Here is a 16,888-nt window from a genome sequence, read left to right on the forward strand (position 1 = left end):
GGGTTATTTTATCTTCCCCTTTTTACTACACTCGGTCTGAGAGTGATGTCTCCATGCTCCAGCCCATTGGTTCCCCCTTACTCCCTCTCCGGGGTTTTCCACACCCTTAGGTCGTCTTCCTGTTAGTGTTAGGTGGTGTCACAAAGACCTGTCTGGTGTCTTTCTTTCCTGAGGGGCTTCCACAGCAGCTCCTTCGCAAAGAGTTTCTCTAAGGGTGACTCAGATGCTCGTTTCCCACCCTGACATCATTCCCGTGGTCCACCCTTGCCTTGTTTCCCGCAGTCAGACAGGTGGGCACCCTGCATGGAGGCTCCCTAGTGAATAGTTGTCTCTCAGGAACTGGTGTCAACTAGCAGGGCTTGCTGCAAACTGAATATTAAATTGGAGCTCATTGCTTTACCCTGTAAGTCTGTTTGTTTTTGTGGTTCTTTATTATGATGAAGTCACTCTTCTGGTTCTGTGGATCCTGAGATGCATGTAATTTTCCCCACTCAGCTAAATACCCATAACCTGTAGCATCACACACTATCTTCTGTACCCCTGCCTCCCTGTCCCCCTGCTCCACAAAGGTCCTTATCCTTTTGTTCCTTTCACTAGCAGTTGCATCCCCAACTCACCTGAAGAGAGCTTCCGCTAACCTCCCTATGTGCATGATCATCCCTGCCTATGTCCGTACTCCTCAGCCTTCCCTTACCATTCTTCTCATCCAGCTTCCCGCAGGTAGTTTGCTCCTCTCTAGCTTGTTCTATTTGGACCCTGGCTTTGCCCCTCTGCTCTGTCACCCACACACCCTTATCCCAACCACCTTCCAGCCCACATGCTCCTGTTCAGCCAGGATGGTCTGATTCTGCTGTGCTAACAACATTTAAAACTCTCAATTGCTTTACTTCTTGATCAGAATCCTTGTCTGTTGTGTCCTGGCAGGTGGGCTCTGTTCCATGTCAGCCTGTATCGGGGTCTCAGACTGGAGGAGCCTTTTCTGTCTGTAATGTTGTAGGTCAGGGCACTGGGGAAATGGGAGGAGGGGTCCTCAGAAACTGGCTCTCAACTTTCTGCTCACTTTCTCCTTACTGTTCCTAGCCACATGCATGTGTTTGGCACCAAGGGATGAAGGGGTATAGTCCTGTGTGCTCTTAGAGAGCCTGGAGGCAGGGACACTAGGTCGGTAGGTGTCACACTGGTCTAGACAACCCAGGTGAGGAATCTGTAACCAAAAAAGGAATCTAGAGATTTGGCAATGGCCAAGTCTTCTGCAGATGGAGAACCCTGGGATAAGGCAGCTGAGTGCAGCAGGAGAGAGGCATGCGAATGGCCTTCCCAGAGCTGCTTGCATGCCCAATACAATGTGCCCAGCAGTTATCAGACATTGCACCCCCATGGAGCCACTGAATCACCCAGACAATGCTTTCTGTAGGCCCTGACGGCTGAGGTGCAGGTCAGGTGGAGGAAAGATGGCCTCTTCCAGCCCAGCCAGGCACACCGGCACTGTAGGATTGGTAGCCTGAGCCTGCGGCTCTGGATCCACATCTTGCTCAACTGGTGGCTGGGTGGAGCAACTCCAGCTACCTTAGCCTGGTTCTTCTTGGCTTCTGGGCCTTTGGTGGAGTTACACGACCAGTGACCCTCCCTGTTGGACGGGAAGCTCTGTACCTGCTGTACTGGTGCCCTTTGATAGTGGGGTTTTTTTTTTATTATTAAATAAGAATCTATGCAAACAAACTAAAATTTTACTTAAGGAAATGTTCACAGATTGTTGGCTCCTGCCCTAGCTCAGTGCCTACCCACATGGCTCAGTGCTTCAACAGTGCCTCTGAGTTTCACAGTGCTGCACAACGCCTGCTTCCTGTCTGTAGTAGAACACATCTTTTTAACTTTCAGAAGAAAGATTATTTTGTGATACGATTTATACTTTCAATATTGGGCTTAGACTTGGTCAGATCCTAAGTACCTCACTTTCAGCGGCAGACCTCGTCATCCCAGAGGTGAGATTTAAGCAGGCAGACTTACCCCATCCTATAGGCGAGGATGCTGAAGCTCCCAGGGCCACTTAGTGCGCTGAAGCTGTGTCGTTTTAGCAAGAGAAGTTAAGTTCTTCCAGGGCTATCTCAGTATTTGACTGGAGTAATGAGTCCAATTTAAGACATTTTAAAGATCTTTTAAAACCTTTTCCTTCCTCAGATAACATCTTTGTGCCCAGCAAGAATGGATTCTATTGTCATTCCCAGACAAGTTTGGACAGAACCCAGATTGACCTCAGCGGTCGCATCCGCAACGGCAGCGTCTATAGTGCACACAGTACGAACTCCTTAAATACCCCTCAGCCCTACTTGCAGCCCTCCCCTATGTCCTCCAACCCAAGTATTACTGGCAGTGACGTCATGAGGCCCGACTACATCCCATCCCATCGGCACAGTGCCCTGATCCCCCCTTCTTACCGCCCAACCCCTGACTACGAGACTGTGATGAAGCAGCTCAACAGAGGCCTGGTGCATGCAGACAGGCACAGTCACTCGCTGCGGAACCTCAACATCGGCAGTTCCTACGCATACAGCAGGCCCGACGCCCTGGTCTACAGCCAGCCTGAGATCCGGGAGCACGCACACCTTACCTCTCCCCAGTCGGCCCACTACCCATTTAATCTGAACTACAGTTTCCACAGTCAGTCTCCGTATCCCTACCCTGCTGAGAGGCGGCCTGTGGTGGGTGCCGTCAGTGTGCCCGAGCTGACAAATGTGCAGCTCCAAGCCCAGGACTATCCAGCTCCAAACATTATGAGAACCCAGGTGTACCGGCCACCCCCACCGTACCCGTACCCGAGGCCCGCCAACAGCACCCCAGACCTGTCCCGGCACCTCTACATCAGCAGCAGCAATCCGGATCTCATCACCAGGCGTGTCCACCACTCAGTGCAGACCTTTCAGGAGGACAGCTTGCCCGTGGCCCATTCCCTGCAGGAGGTCAGCGAGCCCCTCACAGCAGCCCGGCATGCCCACCTACAGAAGAGAAACAGTATTGAAATTGCGGGACTCACACACGGCTTTGAAGGCCTGAGGCTCAAGGAGAGGACCATGTCAGCCTCAGCTGCAGATGTGGCTCCGCGGACTTGCTCAGCAGGCTCCCAGTCCAGCGTCTTCTCTGACAGAACAAAGCAAGAGGAGAGCGAAGAGCAGGAAAGTGGCAGATACAGCCACAAGAAGTCCCTTTCTGATGCCACCATGTTGATACACAGCAGCGAGGAGGAGGAGGACCTGGAGGAGGACAGCAGCAGAGCACACGCCGTCTCGGCCTTGTCCGAGCCCCGCCTGACTGGTGCTTACTCCCAGGAGCAGCAGCTGAACTACCCCTGTGCTTCGGTGACTCCAGTCGCCGGCCCTCTGCATATTCTTGAGCCCAAATCCCATTTTACGGAGCCTGAGAAGAGGGTGAAGGCCATTAGCACCGTCCCCCTGGTTGTGGAGACCCATCGGCCCCGAAGAGATGGGCTGTTAACCCCCTCCATGTCTGAATCTGACCTCACGACTTCAGGGAGGTACCGAGCTAGGAGGGACTCTCTCAAGAAAAGGCCAGTGTCAGATCTCCTCTCTGGGAAGAAGAACACTGTGGAAGGACTTCCGCCACTCGGGGTAAGCTGGCCCAGGAGCAGAGGTGCCTCAGGTGTGGACGAGAGGCCCTGAATCTGTGTTCTGTCTCCTCTTCCCTCAGTACCAAGGGTTCTCAGTGATTTACTTTTTCTCAGTAACTGTCAGCCCTGATTTTTGCCTTATTTGGGGCACGTGCGAGTTCTTGTGGAAAGGCTGTGGGCTGGTGAGGGTGGTAGTGGGGTTGGCTAGAGGTAAGTTGGGTGCCTAGAAGAGGTCTATGGGAGAGGGTGGGAAGACTCTCCGAAATGTCTTAATAAAACATTGAGGAAGAAGACAGTTCATTACTCTAGCCAGGATTGCTTTGCTAACCACCTCCCCCCACCCCCTTAAAATACTGTGGGGTGACAAGGCATCCCAGAACAGCCTTTGTTCTTTTTGTCCAAGTCACGTTTTGGGAGAGGCGTCTGAGGCTGTGTCCCTAAGTCTTTATGTAGTTGTCAAGGTTCAAGACTGGATCCAGTGTGACTGTCTTGGCCATGGCCTCTGTGGTCTGGAGAGTGACTCCGGTCCCTTTACGAGAATGAGAGAGCGAACCGGGCCTTCAACAGAAGGCCCTTGTAGACACGCTGGCTGTTTGCTACTCCTCTAATAAGCACGGGGAAGCGCTTCCTATTCATTTAAAACAAAATGTAGGAGCCAGAGCTGTTTTCTATAGCTGTCTTTTTCAGAACGTTTACCACATGTGGAGATTTCATCTTTGCTGTGCCCAGTTTATAATGAGCCATTGTTGGTCATCTTTCACGAATGAAGATGCTGACTCAGAAATACCAAGTAGCTTTTCCAAGGTCGTACAACTAGTGAGTGACCGGCTGGAACTTTCAGTCTCCGCCTGCCCGTTCCCTCCACTGTGTTCTGGGTCCAGGTCCACTCTATGTAGCATTTTACTGAGTAGGATCTGCCTGTAAGGCCTGGCTACTCTGCACTGAGTCACTTTTGACTTTTCAGCCTCTGACTTAGCCTTTATGGTCCTGTTTGGCCGTGTGTCCACTCGTCACCATGCTGCATTGCTCAGGGGTGCAGCTTGTATGGCCCTCACTCCTTGACCCGTGACCTGCACTGGAACCGAGTCAAAGGGAAGAGTACGTCCATTTGACTCATCTCTGTTAGGATGACCCAAAGATTGAGGAGCTTCTGCATGTGTGCTTCCGGCCTAGTGTGTGAGGGCCTCGAAGTGACGCAGGCCTCCAGGCAGGCTGGGAAGCTCAGAGGATCACAATGCTTATGACAGATCAGTACGCAAGAAAACACCCCAAGAAAGAGCTCAGGTTTAACAGTCTTTTACTCAGCTAAAGGATGGAATTGTAAGTTCAGTTTTGTTTATTTCTGAGTATGCAAAGGCAGTGCTGAAGCGGACCATGGTAGAGGGAACAGGCTGAGCAGCATTAGGGCAGGGACAGTGTGGGGATTTCCACAGTCACTGCTTGAGTCCCCAGGCCAGCAGGACAGGGCCTTCTATGACAATGCAGTAAGAACTGCCCACTGTTTTTATGTGACGCACAAGTATTCCAAGTGATGCTTGCACTGAGAACAGTCCCCTTTAATTCTCTAACTTCCCCAGAGTTGAGGGGACCAAACCCCTCTACCCCCCCATCTCTCAAGGTAACACAGCTTGCCATTATCTTCTGTAATTGCCCAACAAATGTACTAATAAATCAAGGTGGGAGAAGTTTAGTATATTTTGATGGGGTCTGGCAGGTTCAGCTTACACTGAAGCTTTGATCTAGTTGCTTTTCTTTTTTTTTTTTTTTAAATATTTATTTATTTATTATGTATACAGTATTCTGTCTGTGTGTATGTATGCCTGCAGGCCAGAAGAGGGCACCAGACCCCATTACAGATGGTTGTGAGCCACCATGTGGTTGCTGGGAATTGAACTCAGGACCTTTGGAAGAGCTGGCAATGCTCTTAACCTCTGAGCCATCTCTCCAGCCCTAGTTGCTTTTCTTAAAATACAAATTTTCTTCTCACATTATATTTTAAGACTTTTTAGCGAAGTTGTATAGTTGAACCATCTTTTGGCCTCTTTTTTGCACAGGGATTTTACCTACCCAAGGATATACGCGGAGGCGTGTATAGGTCCTAGAAGTGAACAGCCTGGGTCTGAGTATAGGTCCTGTTGGGTATTGTAGTGCATCAATGGGCAAGACCCTTTATGCATCATCCCTCGGCTTCCATCTTATCGGCCTGGGACCGTCATCTCTCTTCTGTGCATTTGTCAACATTAAGTCTCACTGCAGTTAGGCGTAGAAGTCTACCTGCTGAAGCAAATGCTTCCATGTAACAGATTTTAAGGAAAGACTTTTTTTTATTGTTTTGCACTGATTCTTTTATAAAAGTGGCAGCTAGTGACCCTGAACAAACTATCTAGTCTCTCCATGACCCAGTTTGCTCATTTGTAAATGAGATGACCTCAGCGTTCCCGGGAGACTAAAATAAAACTTTAAACATCACAAGTGCTTTGTCAATATTAGCTTGGTTTGTATGTATCACGAGTTTAGTTTTCTAATTTCCCATGAGTTGAGAAGGCTAACCCCCTGTTAGCCTCTGACCCCTTCATGGTGACATCACACGATCCTGTCACTTTCAACAGACATCACTAAAGCCAGCTAAAGTTAAAAGAGAAGAGAAAAAAGAAAAAACAGAAGACCAGAGAGTAAGTAGCAAAGTAGCAGACAAGAAGGGACAGTTCAGAGTTCCCCACCCAGGCTTCCACCTCCAGGGATTAGATTGTTATCACTAAGGCAGACTGGTTTGGGTGCTCACCCATCTGCATAAAAATTGGGTCTTTCATGCATCCTTTAGGCCTGGGCAGTGTGGTTCTCATCTAAGAAGCCCTGCAGATTTGGCATTGAAAACCATGGGCCTGGTAAGGGATACTGGCAGCTGGTGTTGAACCACCGTCATCTGGCTCGGCAGTGTGGGCCCTCGGATCTCGGGCAGAGTGCACCGAGTCAGCCAATACTGTGCGGCTTTAGGAATCTTGTGAGCCAGGTGACTTCCTTAGGCAGTTGGGGCGTGGCAGTGACTGTGTCGGCACCATGGAAATGACCAGGGAGGGAAGAACCTTTCCCTTTGGGAGCTGCTTGTTAAACTCTGCAGCACACAGCTGTGTTCTGTGCAGACTATATTCAGAACATTTTAGCCGGGGTGGCAGTCTGTGTTGTGCCCCCGCCCCCCACACTCTCCCTTTTTAGATTTCTGTTCAGGTAAGGCTTTAGGGCAAAGGTGACTTACCTGAAGGATGTTAGTTTATTACACCCAGGATTCTGCCCATTCTAAGTCTGAATTGCATTATGTGGGAAGCTCATAAGCAATATGAACTATGAAGTTAAAAAATATTCTATAGGCTTAGATGGCTCACTGGGTAAGATGCCTGCTGTCTAGTCAAGAGGACCAGAGTTCAAATCCCCAGCCCCATGTCGACTGCGGGCGGGCGCGGGGGGTGGGGGGGGGGCTATTAGACATAGCACGGTGTGGTGGAGGTCGGTGGACCCCAGCAAGTTTCTGGGCGTTCAGACTGTGTTCCAGTACTGTGTGGTGGAGGTCGGTGGACCCCAGCAGGTTTCTGGGCGGTCGGACTGGTTCCGGTACTGTATGGTGGAGGTCCGTGGATCCCAGCAGGTTTCTGGGCAGTCAGATTGCCTTCAATGAGAAGGGATAGAACGGTAGAGGAGATACCCGGTGCCATGTTCTAGCCGCCTCCACATATATGCCCAGGGCCACACATACTCTCCAATTAGAGTATAGCATTTCCTTCCCCACCAAATGGCTTTTCTCTTGTTTCTGCTCGGTGCTTCCAGCCCTGGCCTCACGGCGTTTTTAGGCTTACAGAGCTGGAGTAAGCTGGAGTCCTTCTAAGAACTGAGGAAACCATTTCTTTGAATACTGAAACTTGTAACTCTACAGAATGTTTGAGGAGACTTCTTCTCAGGTTTACCTGCCTCAGAGAAGAAACCAGGCGTGAGAACTTTGGGAAGCACCGTTCTGCTAGGACAGTGTTCCACTGATGCTTCCCTTCCGCTCTGGATTGCTGATAGAGCCTGCAGCTGGGCTTATTTTTTGATTTAGAAATGTGACCGTTTTGGGGACAGCCTAGGTCGCATTGTTCTTCAAGACTGTAGAGTGGAATATGTGAAAGCAGTCTTTCTTTCTTTCTTTCTTTCTTTCTTTCTTTCTTTCTTTCTTTCTTTCTTTCTTTCTTTCTTTCTTTCTTTCTTTCTTTTTTGGTTTTTCAAGACAGGGTTTCTCTGTGGTTTTGGAGCCTGTCCTGGAACTAGCTCTTGTAGACCAGGCTGGTCTCGAACTCACAGAGATCCGCCTGCCTCTGCCTCCCGAGTGCTGGGATTAAAGGCGTGCGCCACCATCACCTGGCTCTTTCTTTCTTTCTTTTCTTTCCTTCCTTCTTTCTCTTTTTCAGAATGATTTAAATTTTTGTTTGTTTTAAAAATAGTAAAGGCTGCTATGCATTTATCTGAGGACTCAGGAGGCAGAGACCAGTAGATGAATATCTGTGAGTTTGAGGCTAGCCTGGTATGTATAGAGAGTTCCAGGTCAGCCAAGGCTACATTGTGAGTCTCTGTCTTAAAATAAGAAAAGAAAAAGGTTGTTACAGCCCACTGATACCTTGTTTTCTGTTCTGTGTGCTGTCACATTTTAAAGTTGGGTAGTTCTGTAAGAATGTTGCCTGTCCACAGCCTCACCTTTCATTGCAACAGAGTCTTGTAGCCAATTGGAGCCAAAGCCTTCTATCTGAAGGCCTTATCAGAGCTCTGGCCTTGAAAGGCTCATCTTCCTCCTACAGCTAGTTGTGTGGGAAGGAATCCTCCTTGGGTGCTTGCAGTGAGAGCTCTGCTTTGTTTCCTCTTTAGCTCACTGACTTCGCTTTTGAAAGGGTTGCGTCTGGGTACATTCTCTATATGTGTGTAAATATTTTCTTATAGGGAATGAAAAAGACTCGAGCAGATGCCAAAAAAATTGGTCCCCTTAAGCTGGCTGCCCTCAATGGACTCTCCCTGTCCCGATTGCCTCTGCCTGATGAAGGGAAGGAAGTGTCCACCAGAGCCACGAACGACGAACGGGTGAGTGCGCACAGGGTGCCAGGCACTCTGCTTCTGCGGAGCAATCCTGAAGGCAACTCCAAAGGGCCCTCGTGAAATCTTGGTGAATTTTCTGGCCTAATTTAATAGTCATAAATGAATGCTAGGAATTCTTGCTATCTGGGTCACAGCTGGAGCGAATGTGTGGCTTTAATGTCTTAAGTAATTTCAGGCTCCAATGTTGATCAAGTTTTTTGTTTCTAAAGATCCTTGATTGTTTTAGTTCTTCAAAGTAAGAACATGTGTAAACGGATACATAGAAGAGAAAGCAGACTTTTCATTATATTGGAAATCATCTTGTTTTTAAACCAAAATTAGATAGTGAATTTTTATTATTATTATTTTATTTTAAAATAAGACAGGTGTTTATTTCCGCATTAGCTGCATCTGAAGGTGGCCCTCACCTGCCGCTGCTCTCCGCGTCTTATACACTTCTGTTATAAGTCAGAGCATTTGCTCACAAAATCTGGGCTGTTCTAGAGTTCTATTTCTTAGCGCCTTAGGCTAGCTTTCACTTTCAAACTCAATTTTGCGCTCTACATCTTGCCAACAACATTACGTCTTTTCTAATTTTTGTGACTTATAAAATTTTGATTTGGTTTCATGTAGAATCTTTCACATTGAAAATGCTAGACCTTGAAGCAGCAAACCGGATCTCAAAAGTCCACTCAGCTATGACATGTGACTCACTCATCACACGTGTCCTATCTTCTAGTGTAAGATTCTGGAACAGCGCTTGGAGCAAGGAATGGTCTTCACCGAATATGAAAGGATTCTTAAAAAGCGGCTGGTTGATGGGGAGTGCTCAACAGCCCGGCTGCCTGAAAATGCAGAAAGAAATCGATTCCAAGATGTGCTTCCCTATGATGACGCGAGAGTAGAGCTGGTACCAACCAAGGAGAACAACACTGGCTACATCAACGCGTCCCATATTAAGGTGAGAAGAGCATCCGGGCAGACACCAGCACTGCAGTCCAGGGCTGACTTGTAGGAACCTAAGGTTTACACTGGGCTCTGTATTGTGAAAACATCCCATTTGGAGTCATTGTGACAATTATGTTATAAGCTAGAGAATCCAGACGCAGCCAAGATCACGCCCACTGTCCATGTGGTAGCCAGTCTGCACCCATATAGTTGCCAGGACTTGGGGCGTTTCATTGTCTGCCAGTAGAACTTTGTCCTAAATCTGAAGACTCTTTTGGGGCTTGTCAGTTCTCACGGGAGCTGCTGAATCGGAATCAGTAGTTTTATCCCATCACATAACTGTGTGCGGCCCAGTGATGGCAAGCCCAGGTCTTTGTGCTCTATGAGCTGCACCCCAGTCCTGTCCTGGGACTTAGGAGGACGCTCACACAAGCTGTTGCTTAGGAGCATGCCATCTGTCCTGTCTCCTTGTGATCTCTAGTGTCACTCTGTTCTTTAAAGAAGCACTCCCCAGAACAGTCTGATGCTGTCAACTGGGCAACTGGGTGGTGTTCCACTTGCTACAGCGGGAGGTGGCACAGAGACTCAGCTCATGCCAACTAGCTGGATTCTCTGTTGCAGAAAGGAGAACGCCCCTTCCAGGGATTGAGTTGTGCCTGGTTTTTCTTCAGCTTCCATGTCATATTTGATAGCAGTCTGACCTCCAAGGATTTGTTACACTTGGCACTGTGTGTGCTGCTTGATGGCTTTTATTTATATTTGGTTTTGGTTTTTGACACAGGGTCTTGCTATGTCCCCTTGACTGGCCTGTTTATACAGGGTGGCCTCAAAGTCCCAGAGAACAGTCTCTGCCTCCCAGGTGGTGGGAATAAAGGCATACTTAATGGTTTTTGAGGAATCAATGCATGTACTGCCTTGCTTTTTGTATGGGTATTGTGTATTTAGAAACCAAACATATCTTTGGAATAACTCATCCCATCTTTTATGACTAGATAGGTAAAAATGGAATAACATTATGATTTTTTTTTGTAGTTGTGTTTCAAAATTTTTAGCTACAGATTGAGGAGTCATGGAAAGAATATGAACTTCAGAATTGGGCAGATTGAGTCAGCTCCTAGAGCTCTCACCAACTGTGAGACCTCCATTTGTTTAACCAACTGCTATGATAGCCTGTGCCCACCCACAGGCTACTGCTGAAAGGGAGCCCACTGAGAGGGCTCAGAGTTGGTGCTGAGGCCTGGCAGCCTTAGAGGGAGGATGTGTGGAACTGGGCTTGGCACAGGCTTTAACATTTAATGGACACTCAGAAAGAAATGGTTGTCGGCAGTTACCGGTAGAACCTAGTTTAGCCCAGGTTTCTGGGCTGTAAAGCCTTGTTGGGGAGCATTAAATCCTAAGTGGAAACTTGGCCTTGTGGAGGGTGATCTGACTCAGTTCAGGATGGAGACCACTCTCAATAGAAGATATCTGGCATTAACTTAGATTTTGATTTTACTTTTCCAAGAATATTTAATATTTCATTGTGGCGAATTGTTTGTGATTTGGGACACTGTGGTGTTTTGTGTGCGTCACAGCGGGAGCTGCTACTTATTTAGCACTTGTTACAAACCAGCCAAGCACCGCACACATCCGCTGTCTGTCCTCTCAACCCCATGGACCGGCAGTTATTTCATTTTGTAGATAAAACTGAAATTGAGAGGTGAGCAGATTGCTCCAAGTCACGTGGATATCATATGAACTCATGGTATATATGTTTATAAAGAAGCTAGAGGTATCCATCCTCTGCTGAATAGCCCAGTCAGTTTTTAGTGTTACCACGAACACACCAACGGCTATGCACATATATATATTCCTTGCACACACTAAGCTTTTAACGTTCTCTGATTTTAGGTCTCTGTCAGTGGAATTGAGTGGGATTATATTGCCACACAGGGACCATTACAGAATACCTGCCAGGACTTTTGGCAGATGGTGTGGGAACAGGGGATCACAATTATCGCAATGGTGACAGCAGAGGAGGTAAGTGCACATCCCTCTCGGTGGGTTTTTTTCTGGGTCTCCAAAGAACCATTTATGTTAACCACACGAGCGCTGACCTGAGAAAAGCAGGGTGAGGCTGTGGCCTGCGTGAAGGCCCGAGTGAGGAGTGCCCCAGGCTGGCTCGCGTGCTGCTGCTGAACTGTGCGTGTCTTTAACAGGAGGGTGGCAGGGAGAAGAGCTTTAGGTATTGGCCAAGACTTGGCTCAAGGCACAACACTGTCACCTACGGAAGGTTTAAGATCACAACTCGCTTCCGCACGGACTCGGGCTGCTATGCCACAACAGGCTTGAAGATGAAACACCTCCTCACAGGCCAGGAGAGGACAGTTTGGCATCTGCAGTACACAGACTGGCCCGAGCATGGCTGTCCTGAAGACCTCAAAGGATTTTTATGTAAGTGTCTTTGTTTATGGGCAGCTTAGGTTCATCTCAGGTTTCTACAGTAGTCCCTCTCTGTTGTTTCATAGAAGCTTTGCACTTGTTTCAACAGAAGATGGGTTTATAGGGGTGTGTGTGTGCCACACCGCATGTGTGGAGTCAGAGTTTGTTCTCTTTCCACCATGTTGCTTTTGGGGATTGAACTCGGGTCATCAGTCTTGGTGAGTGCCCTCACCCACCCTGCCATTTTGCCAGCCCAAGAAGGCGTTCTTAAGAGATGCCTTGTCGTAAGTAGAATGCCACAGCTAACTCATATATCTCTTTCATCTCGTTTGGGCTGAGGCACTGACTTGCCTGCAGTCACCATAGTTGGCTCTGGTCCCTTGGTGCCCAGTGCTCCTTATCTGCAATCTTCTTGGTGGGGAGAATAGAGATGGTTGCTGGCTTTATATATGCCGTTGTCTCTGAGTGCTTTTGTATTTCACCGATTCTTTTCATAGCATACCTTGAAGAGATCCAGTCTGTTCGACGTCATACAAACAGTACAAGTGAGCCCAGGAGCCCCAACCCTCCACTGTTGGTGCACTGCAGTGCTGGCGTAGGGAGAACGGGGGTCGTCATCTTGTCAGAGATCATGATCGCCTGTCTGGAGCACAACGAGGTGATGACTTAGGCTGAGTTCTGCATTCTTGATGGCGAGAGGTGGTGGCTGGGAAGGAGAAGGGCATAGAGGTCCAGTATCTTCTGAGCACATTTCCTAGGACACGGTGACCACAACATAGATGCTCAGTGTTGTTTATAAGAGGCCCTGACTTCGAGGTTCTCAGCTCTAACTGTCATAGTAAAGATCCAGATGTCATATAATACGGAAGGCTGTTTCTTTTATCTAGGGTTTCCTGTGACACCATTAACACAACACATCTAGCAATTAGTGCTGGCCAGTGGCCTGTGTGGGAAACACTGAATCAGGTCCTGGCAGTGCCTAGCATACTGTGTTTTTGTTGAATCTGAGAATCTGGTGAGGGACTGTTGAAGAAATAATCCACATGGACATTTGTAGCTAAACCAGATCAGATCTCAGGTGATCACAGGAGGCGCTCTGGTAGACAGGGACTGCCTGCCTGACAGTATTGTTGCCCCTCAGAATGTACTCTTCATCGCGGTTTCTCTCCACTAGGTGCTGGACATCCCCAGAGTGCTGGACATGCTGAGACAGCAGAGAATGATGCTGGTGCAGACGCTTGGCCAGTACACGTTTGTGTACAGAGTTCTCATGCAGTTCCTCAAAAGCTCCAGGCTCATTTAAGCTCCCACGTGTTTATATGGGGACCCAATCATGTGAAGTGTTTACAGCTAAAAAAAGAAAGAAGGGAAGAGAAGAGAGAGAGAGAAGCGCTTGTGCAGCTCCTGTTTGTCCCCAGGAGTCCCATGTGGAGCTCCCGAACAGGAGGCGCTGCAGGAAGAGCTGAAGAAGCATCCTAATCACAGGGCTGAGGAGGAGCGTGGGACTTGGGACAGGCGTGGTGCCCTGGCCTCACCTGCCCAGTTTGCAGCGCTTGCACATATTCTGGAGACTGTATTTCTAGACGGTTCTCTGTCTTACTGAAGCTGCACTGGACAGTTCTGGCAATCATTAAGGCACACAGATTTCTATCTTAAGCTAGTTTTTGATAATGTAATTTTATGACTAAATAGTTTTGGTTTTAGTTAGAAACTGAACTTTTCTGTGGGGCAGCCCACAGACTGAGTGGATCTTGAGTACCTGTATTTAAAACCATTATTAGCTTTTGTTTAAGAACAAAAACCACAGGGAACTAAGTGGTTTATTCACCAAATCCAAAACTAAAGAGAATCTAAAAGTATTATTTTGAAACCTAGAAAGCATTTTTATATTCAGAATGTTTTTTATCCTAGAAGTTCTATATATTTGTACCTTCTATATTTTCCAAATAAGAGCTCATGTTGTAATAGTGAGTCAGTTAATGTGAAGTTGGGGATAAAGGCACATTATTTAAAATCAAAGAATCAGATTCACTATTTTTTTTCAGTATTATCAATAAGCATAAATGAGTTTGATTTTCTTGGTTGAAAATGAAGAACAATTGCATTGGATGGTTTTAAGCACTTTTTTTGTTGTTGAAAATGAGTTTAATATATGCGGCTTTATATTTGAAACAACAGTGGACACTGTTTCAAAGAGAAGGACTATGAGTATGTAAGATGACCAGGACGAGAGGAAGTACCTGTGGTGGCCACGCAGGATGGCTTGGTCGGTACAGAAATGCAGTATTATCTATAATCACGCTGGGATGGAGAGTGGGGTCTTGGGAGCTTGGGGGTGAGCCCCAGAGGGCTACGCAAGGGAAGTCAAGGTCTGCCATTGTCAGTGATGTGCTTTGTTTATTTGGGTTCCTTGTAATTTTTTCCCCCTACAAAAATGTTCAGGTTTATATTATCATTAAAGAAGCCTTGAAGAGGCTTGGTTTTCTTTTGGTTGAAGGAAGGAAACAGTCAATGAGCGGTTCCTTTCTCCAAACCACAGCCCAAACTTATGGGGCCACCACAAATTGCTGTGGTGTTCAGGGGGTACTTGAATTTAGCACCTTAATCCTGTCCTCACCCCAGGATCAGTTCTAAGAAGTTGGTCCTCCTTTTCCATCCCCTTTCCATCCTGCTGGTCAGAACCAGGTCAGGTTCGAAGGGCAGAGTGCTGTCCTTGGCCCGGGCTAGGCTTGTGTGAGAAGTGGAGGACAAGCTGGCACCTTTATCTGAGCCCCCCCCCCCCCCCCGAATTTGGTTCACTGTGTAGACCTTCTAGAATGTCAGGTCTAGGTTTAGCTCCTAAATGATGATGTTCTGCCATCATTCTGATTTGACCCTGTGGTGAGCCTCACCCTCCATGACAGACATGTGTCAGCCCAGCTAAACCCAGTAAACTCACGTGGAAGGCGCGCCCCAGGACGGGATTGGAGGTTTGGGTGTATATGTTCCATTTCATACCATATGAAGGACAGAACGTTTTCTGAAACTTTTTCTTCCAATGGTACATTGTTTGAAGATGCTTTTCTATCACACTTAAACATCTGGAAATATCCCACCGACAAGAACATATTGTAAAACAAAACTTTAATTAAAGAGTAATATATGGCATGTTTGTGTTCGTGTTGCAATACCTTGATAAGTAAATTCCTTCAGGGCAAAATTACACTGCGTAAACCTGTCACTCTTCAGATGTTGTACGCTTGACATCACTTCTACGAAACATTAATTTTAAACTTAATTACAGCTAGCAAACGAGAAAATTTCTGAGTTAAAAAAAAAACCTCTACATAATTGAATTTTGGAATAATGTAAGTTTTGAGGTCTATTTCAAATATTAAGGCTTAAAAGGTTTACTGAAGAGTCTGAATTGAGAATGTTACTGTCTGTCAGATTTATACAGTGTGTCACCGAGGCTTTTAGTTCCTTGATGGTATTGATTTCATATCAAAAATATCAAAATGTACATTCTCACACAAACAGTTGCAAACCAATGTTTCTACCAGTTAACTTTGGTATTTCTGGCACCAGCTTTCTTGGGGGAAAATTCCAGATTTTCCTGGGGGCTTGTGTTGGAATTTCTAGTTGTGTTTTTTAAGCCTAGGGGGTACTCATCTTAGAGTATAAACTAAAATGTTAAATTGTGACCAGTTGTTTTCTTCAGGAACTCCTACTGTGAAGCATCCACAAACGCCTAGAATTTAATTAATGTTTTAAACAGGTGTGCTTCTTTAGAAACTTCCAGAAAAGAGAGCTGGAGAAATAGCTCAGCAGTTAAGAACACTGAATGCTCTTCCAGAAGATCTGGGTTCGATCCCAGCACCAACATGGCAGCTCACAGCTGTCTATAACTCCAGTTCCAGGGGATCTGACTCCCTCCCACACACACATACAAAATACAATGCACATAAAAAATAAATAAACCATTATAAAAAAAGAAACTTCCAGGAAGAGAAATGTCTAAGAAATGTCTATTTGGAACACAGATGAGGAGGACAGGGTCATGATATAGGACTATATGATATCATGGCATGGCTAAATTCATTTCAGATAGAAAGATATATTAATATTGTAGAAAATCGACAAAATATAACCATATATATTAAGCTGGAGGTCTGCAGTGCACAGGCGTGTTACTGGAGAGTTATGTGGATAAATGCAAACAGGGAAGCATGTTACTATATTAATCTTTTCCTCTTTTTTGCGGTGTAGGGATAGAAGTAAATTGTTTTTAATATATATATATATATATATATATATATATATATATATATATATATATATATATGTGTGTCATGGTCTGGAATCCACAGTGTAGGCCCGGCTGGTCTTGAAAATTCCTTACTCTGCTTGCCTCTGCCACCCGAATGTGGGACTAAGGCTTTTAGTACCATGCCTTTTTAGCACCAGCCTTTAAAGGAAATTCTCTTGGATATAAATTTAGTAAGAAAAGAGCATATGAAACAAACTAAAATGATCTTTTACTTGAAATTCATTAAAAAACTTCAGATGGGTCCTTTTTTTGAGTGACAGCTGAGGGAACTCTCTTAAAGGAACTTTTTAAAATTCCTGCAGATAAGGGCTCTGGTCTTAGTACCTATAATTATGTGTAGAAGAAGGAGGGTAAAGTCCAAAATCTTCACATTTGGGTTGGATAGCGGATTTCAGGGAACATTTGAAGGTTCTCTGGTTGCATAAGTGGCATCCATCATCTGTGTATTTGTCTGCTCTTCAATAAACACATTCTAAAAGCTTATTGCATGTGAATAA

General features: G+C 46.4%; 1 protein-coding gene across 3 annotated transcripts in view; it reads left to right on the top strand.

Annotated features, from left to right (window-relative positions):
• The window catches only part of Ptpn21 (protein tyrosine phosphatase non-receptor type 21), a 62,772-nt gene extending 46,548 nt beyond the window's left edge, over window positions 1-16,224 (top strand). For all 3 annotated transcript variants that reach the window (XM_057782651.1, XM_057782652.1, XM_057782653.1), the window contains 7 exons: window positions 2,179-3,623; window positions 8,582-8,719; window positions 9,453-9,674; window positions 11,552-11,680; window positions 11,860-12,094; window positions 12,580-12,740; window positions 13,257-16,224. In XM_057782651.1, the coding sequence (XP_057638634.1) occupies window positions 2,179-3,623; window positions 8,582-8,719; window positions 9,453-9,674; window positions 11,552-11,680; window positions 11,860-12,094; window positions 12,580-12,740; window positions 13,257-13,385 (2,459 nt within the window). In that variant the 3' untranslated portion in view covers window positions 13,386-16,224. The remainder of the gene's footprint in view (window positions 1-2,178; window positions 3,624-8,581; window positions 8,720-9,452; window positions 9,675-11,551; window positions 11,681-11,859; window positions 12,095-12,579; window positions 12,741-13,256) is intronic.
• Window positions 16,225-16,888: the final 664 nt, after the last annotated feature.

This window comes from Chionomys nivalis, chromosome 10 (assembly GCF_950005125.1).
Source record: "Chionomys nivalis chromosome 10, mChiNiv1.1, whole genome shotgun sequence".
Classification (NCBI taxonomy): Eukaryota; Metazoa; Chordata; class Mammalia; order Rodentia; family Cricetidae; genus Chionomys; species Chionomys nivalis.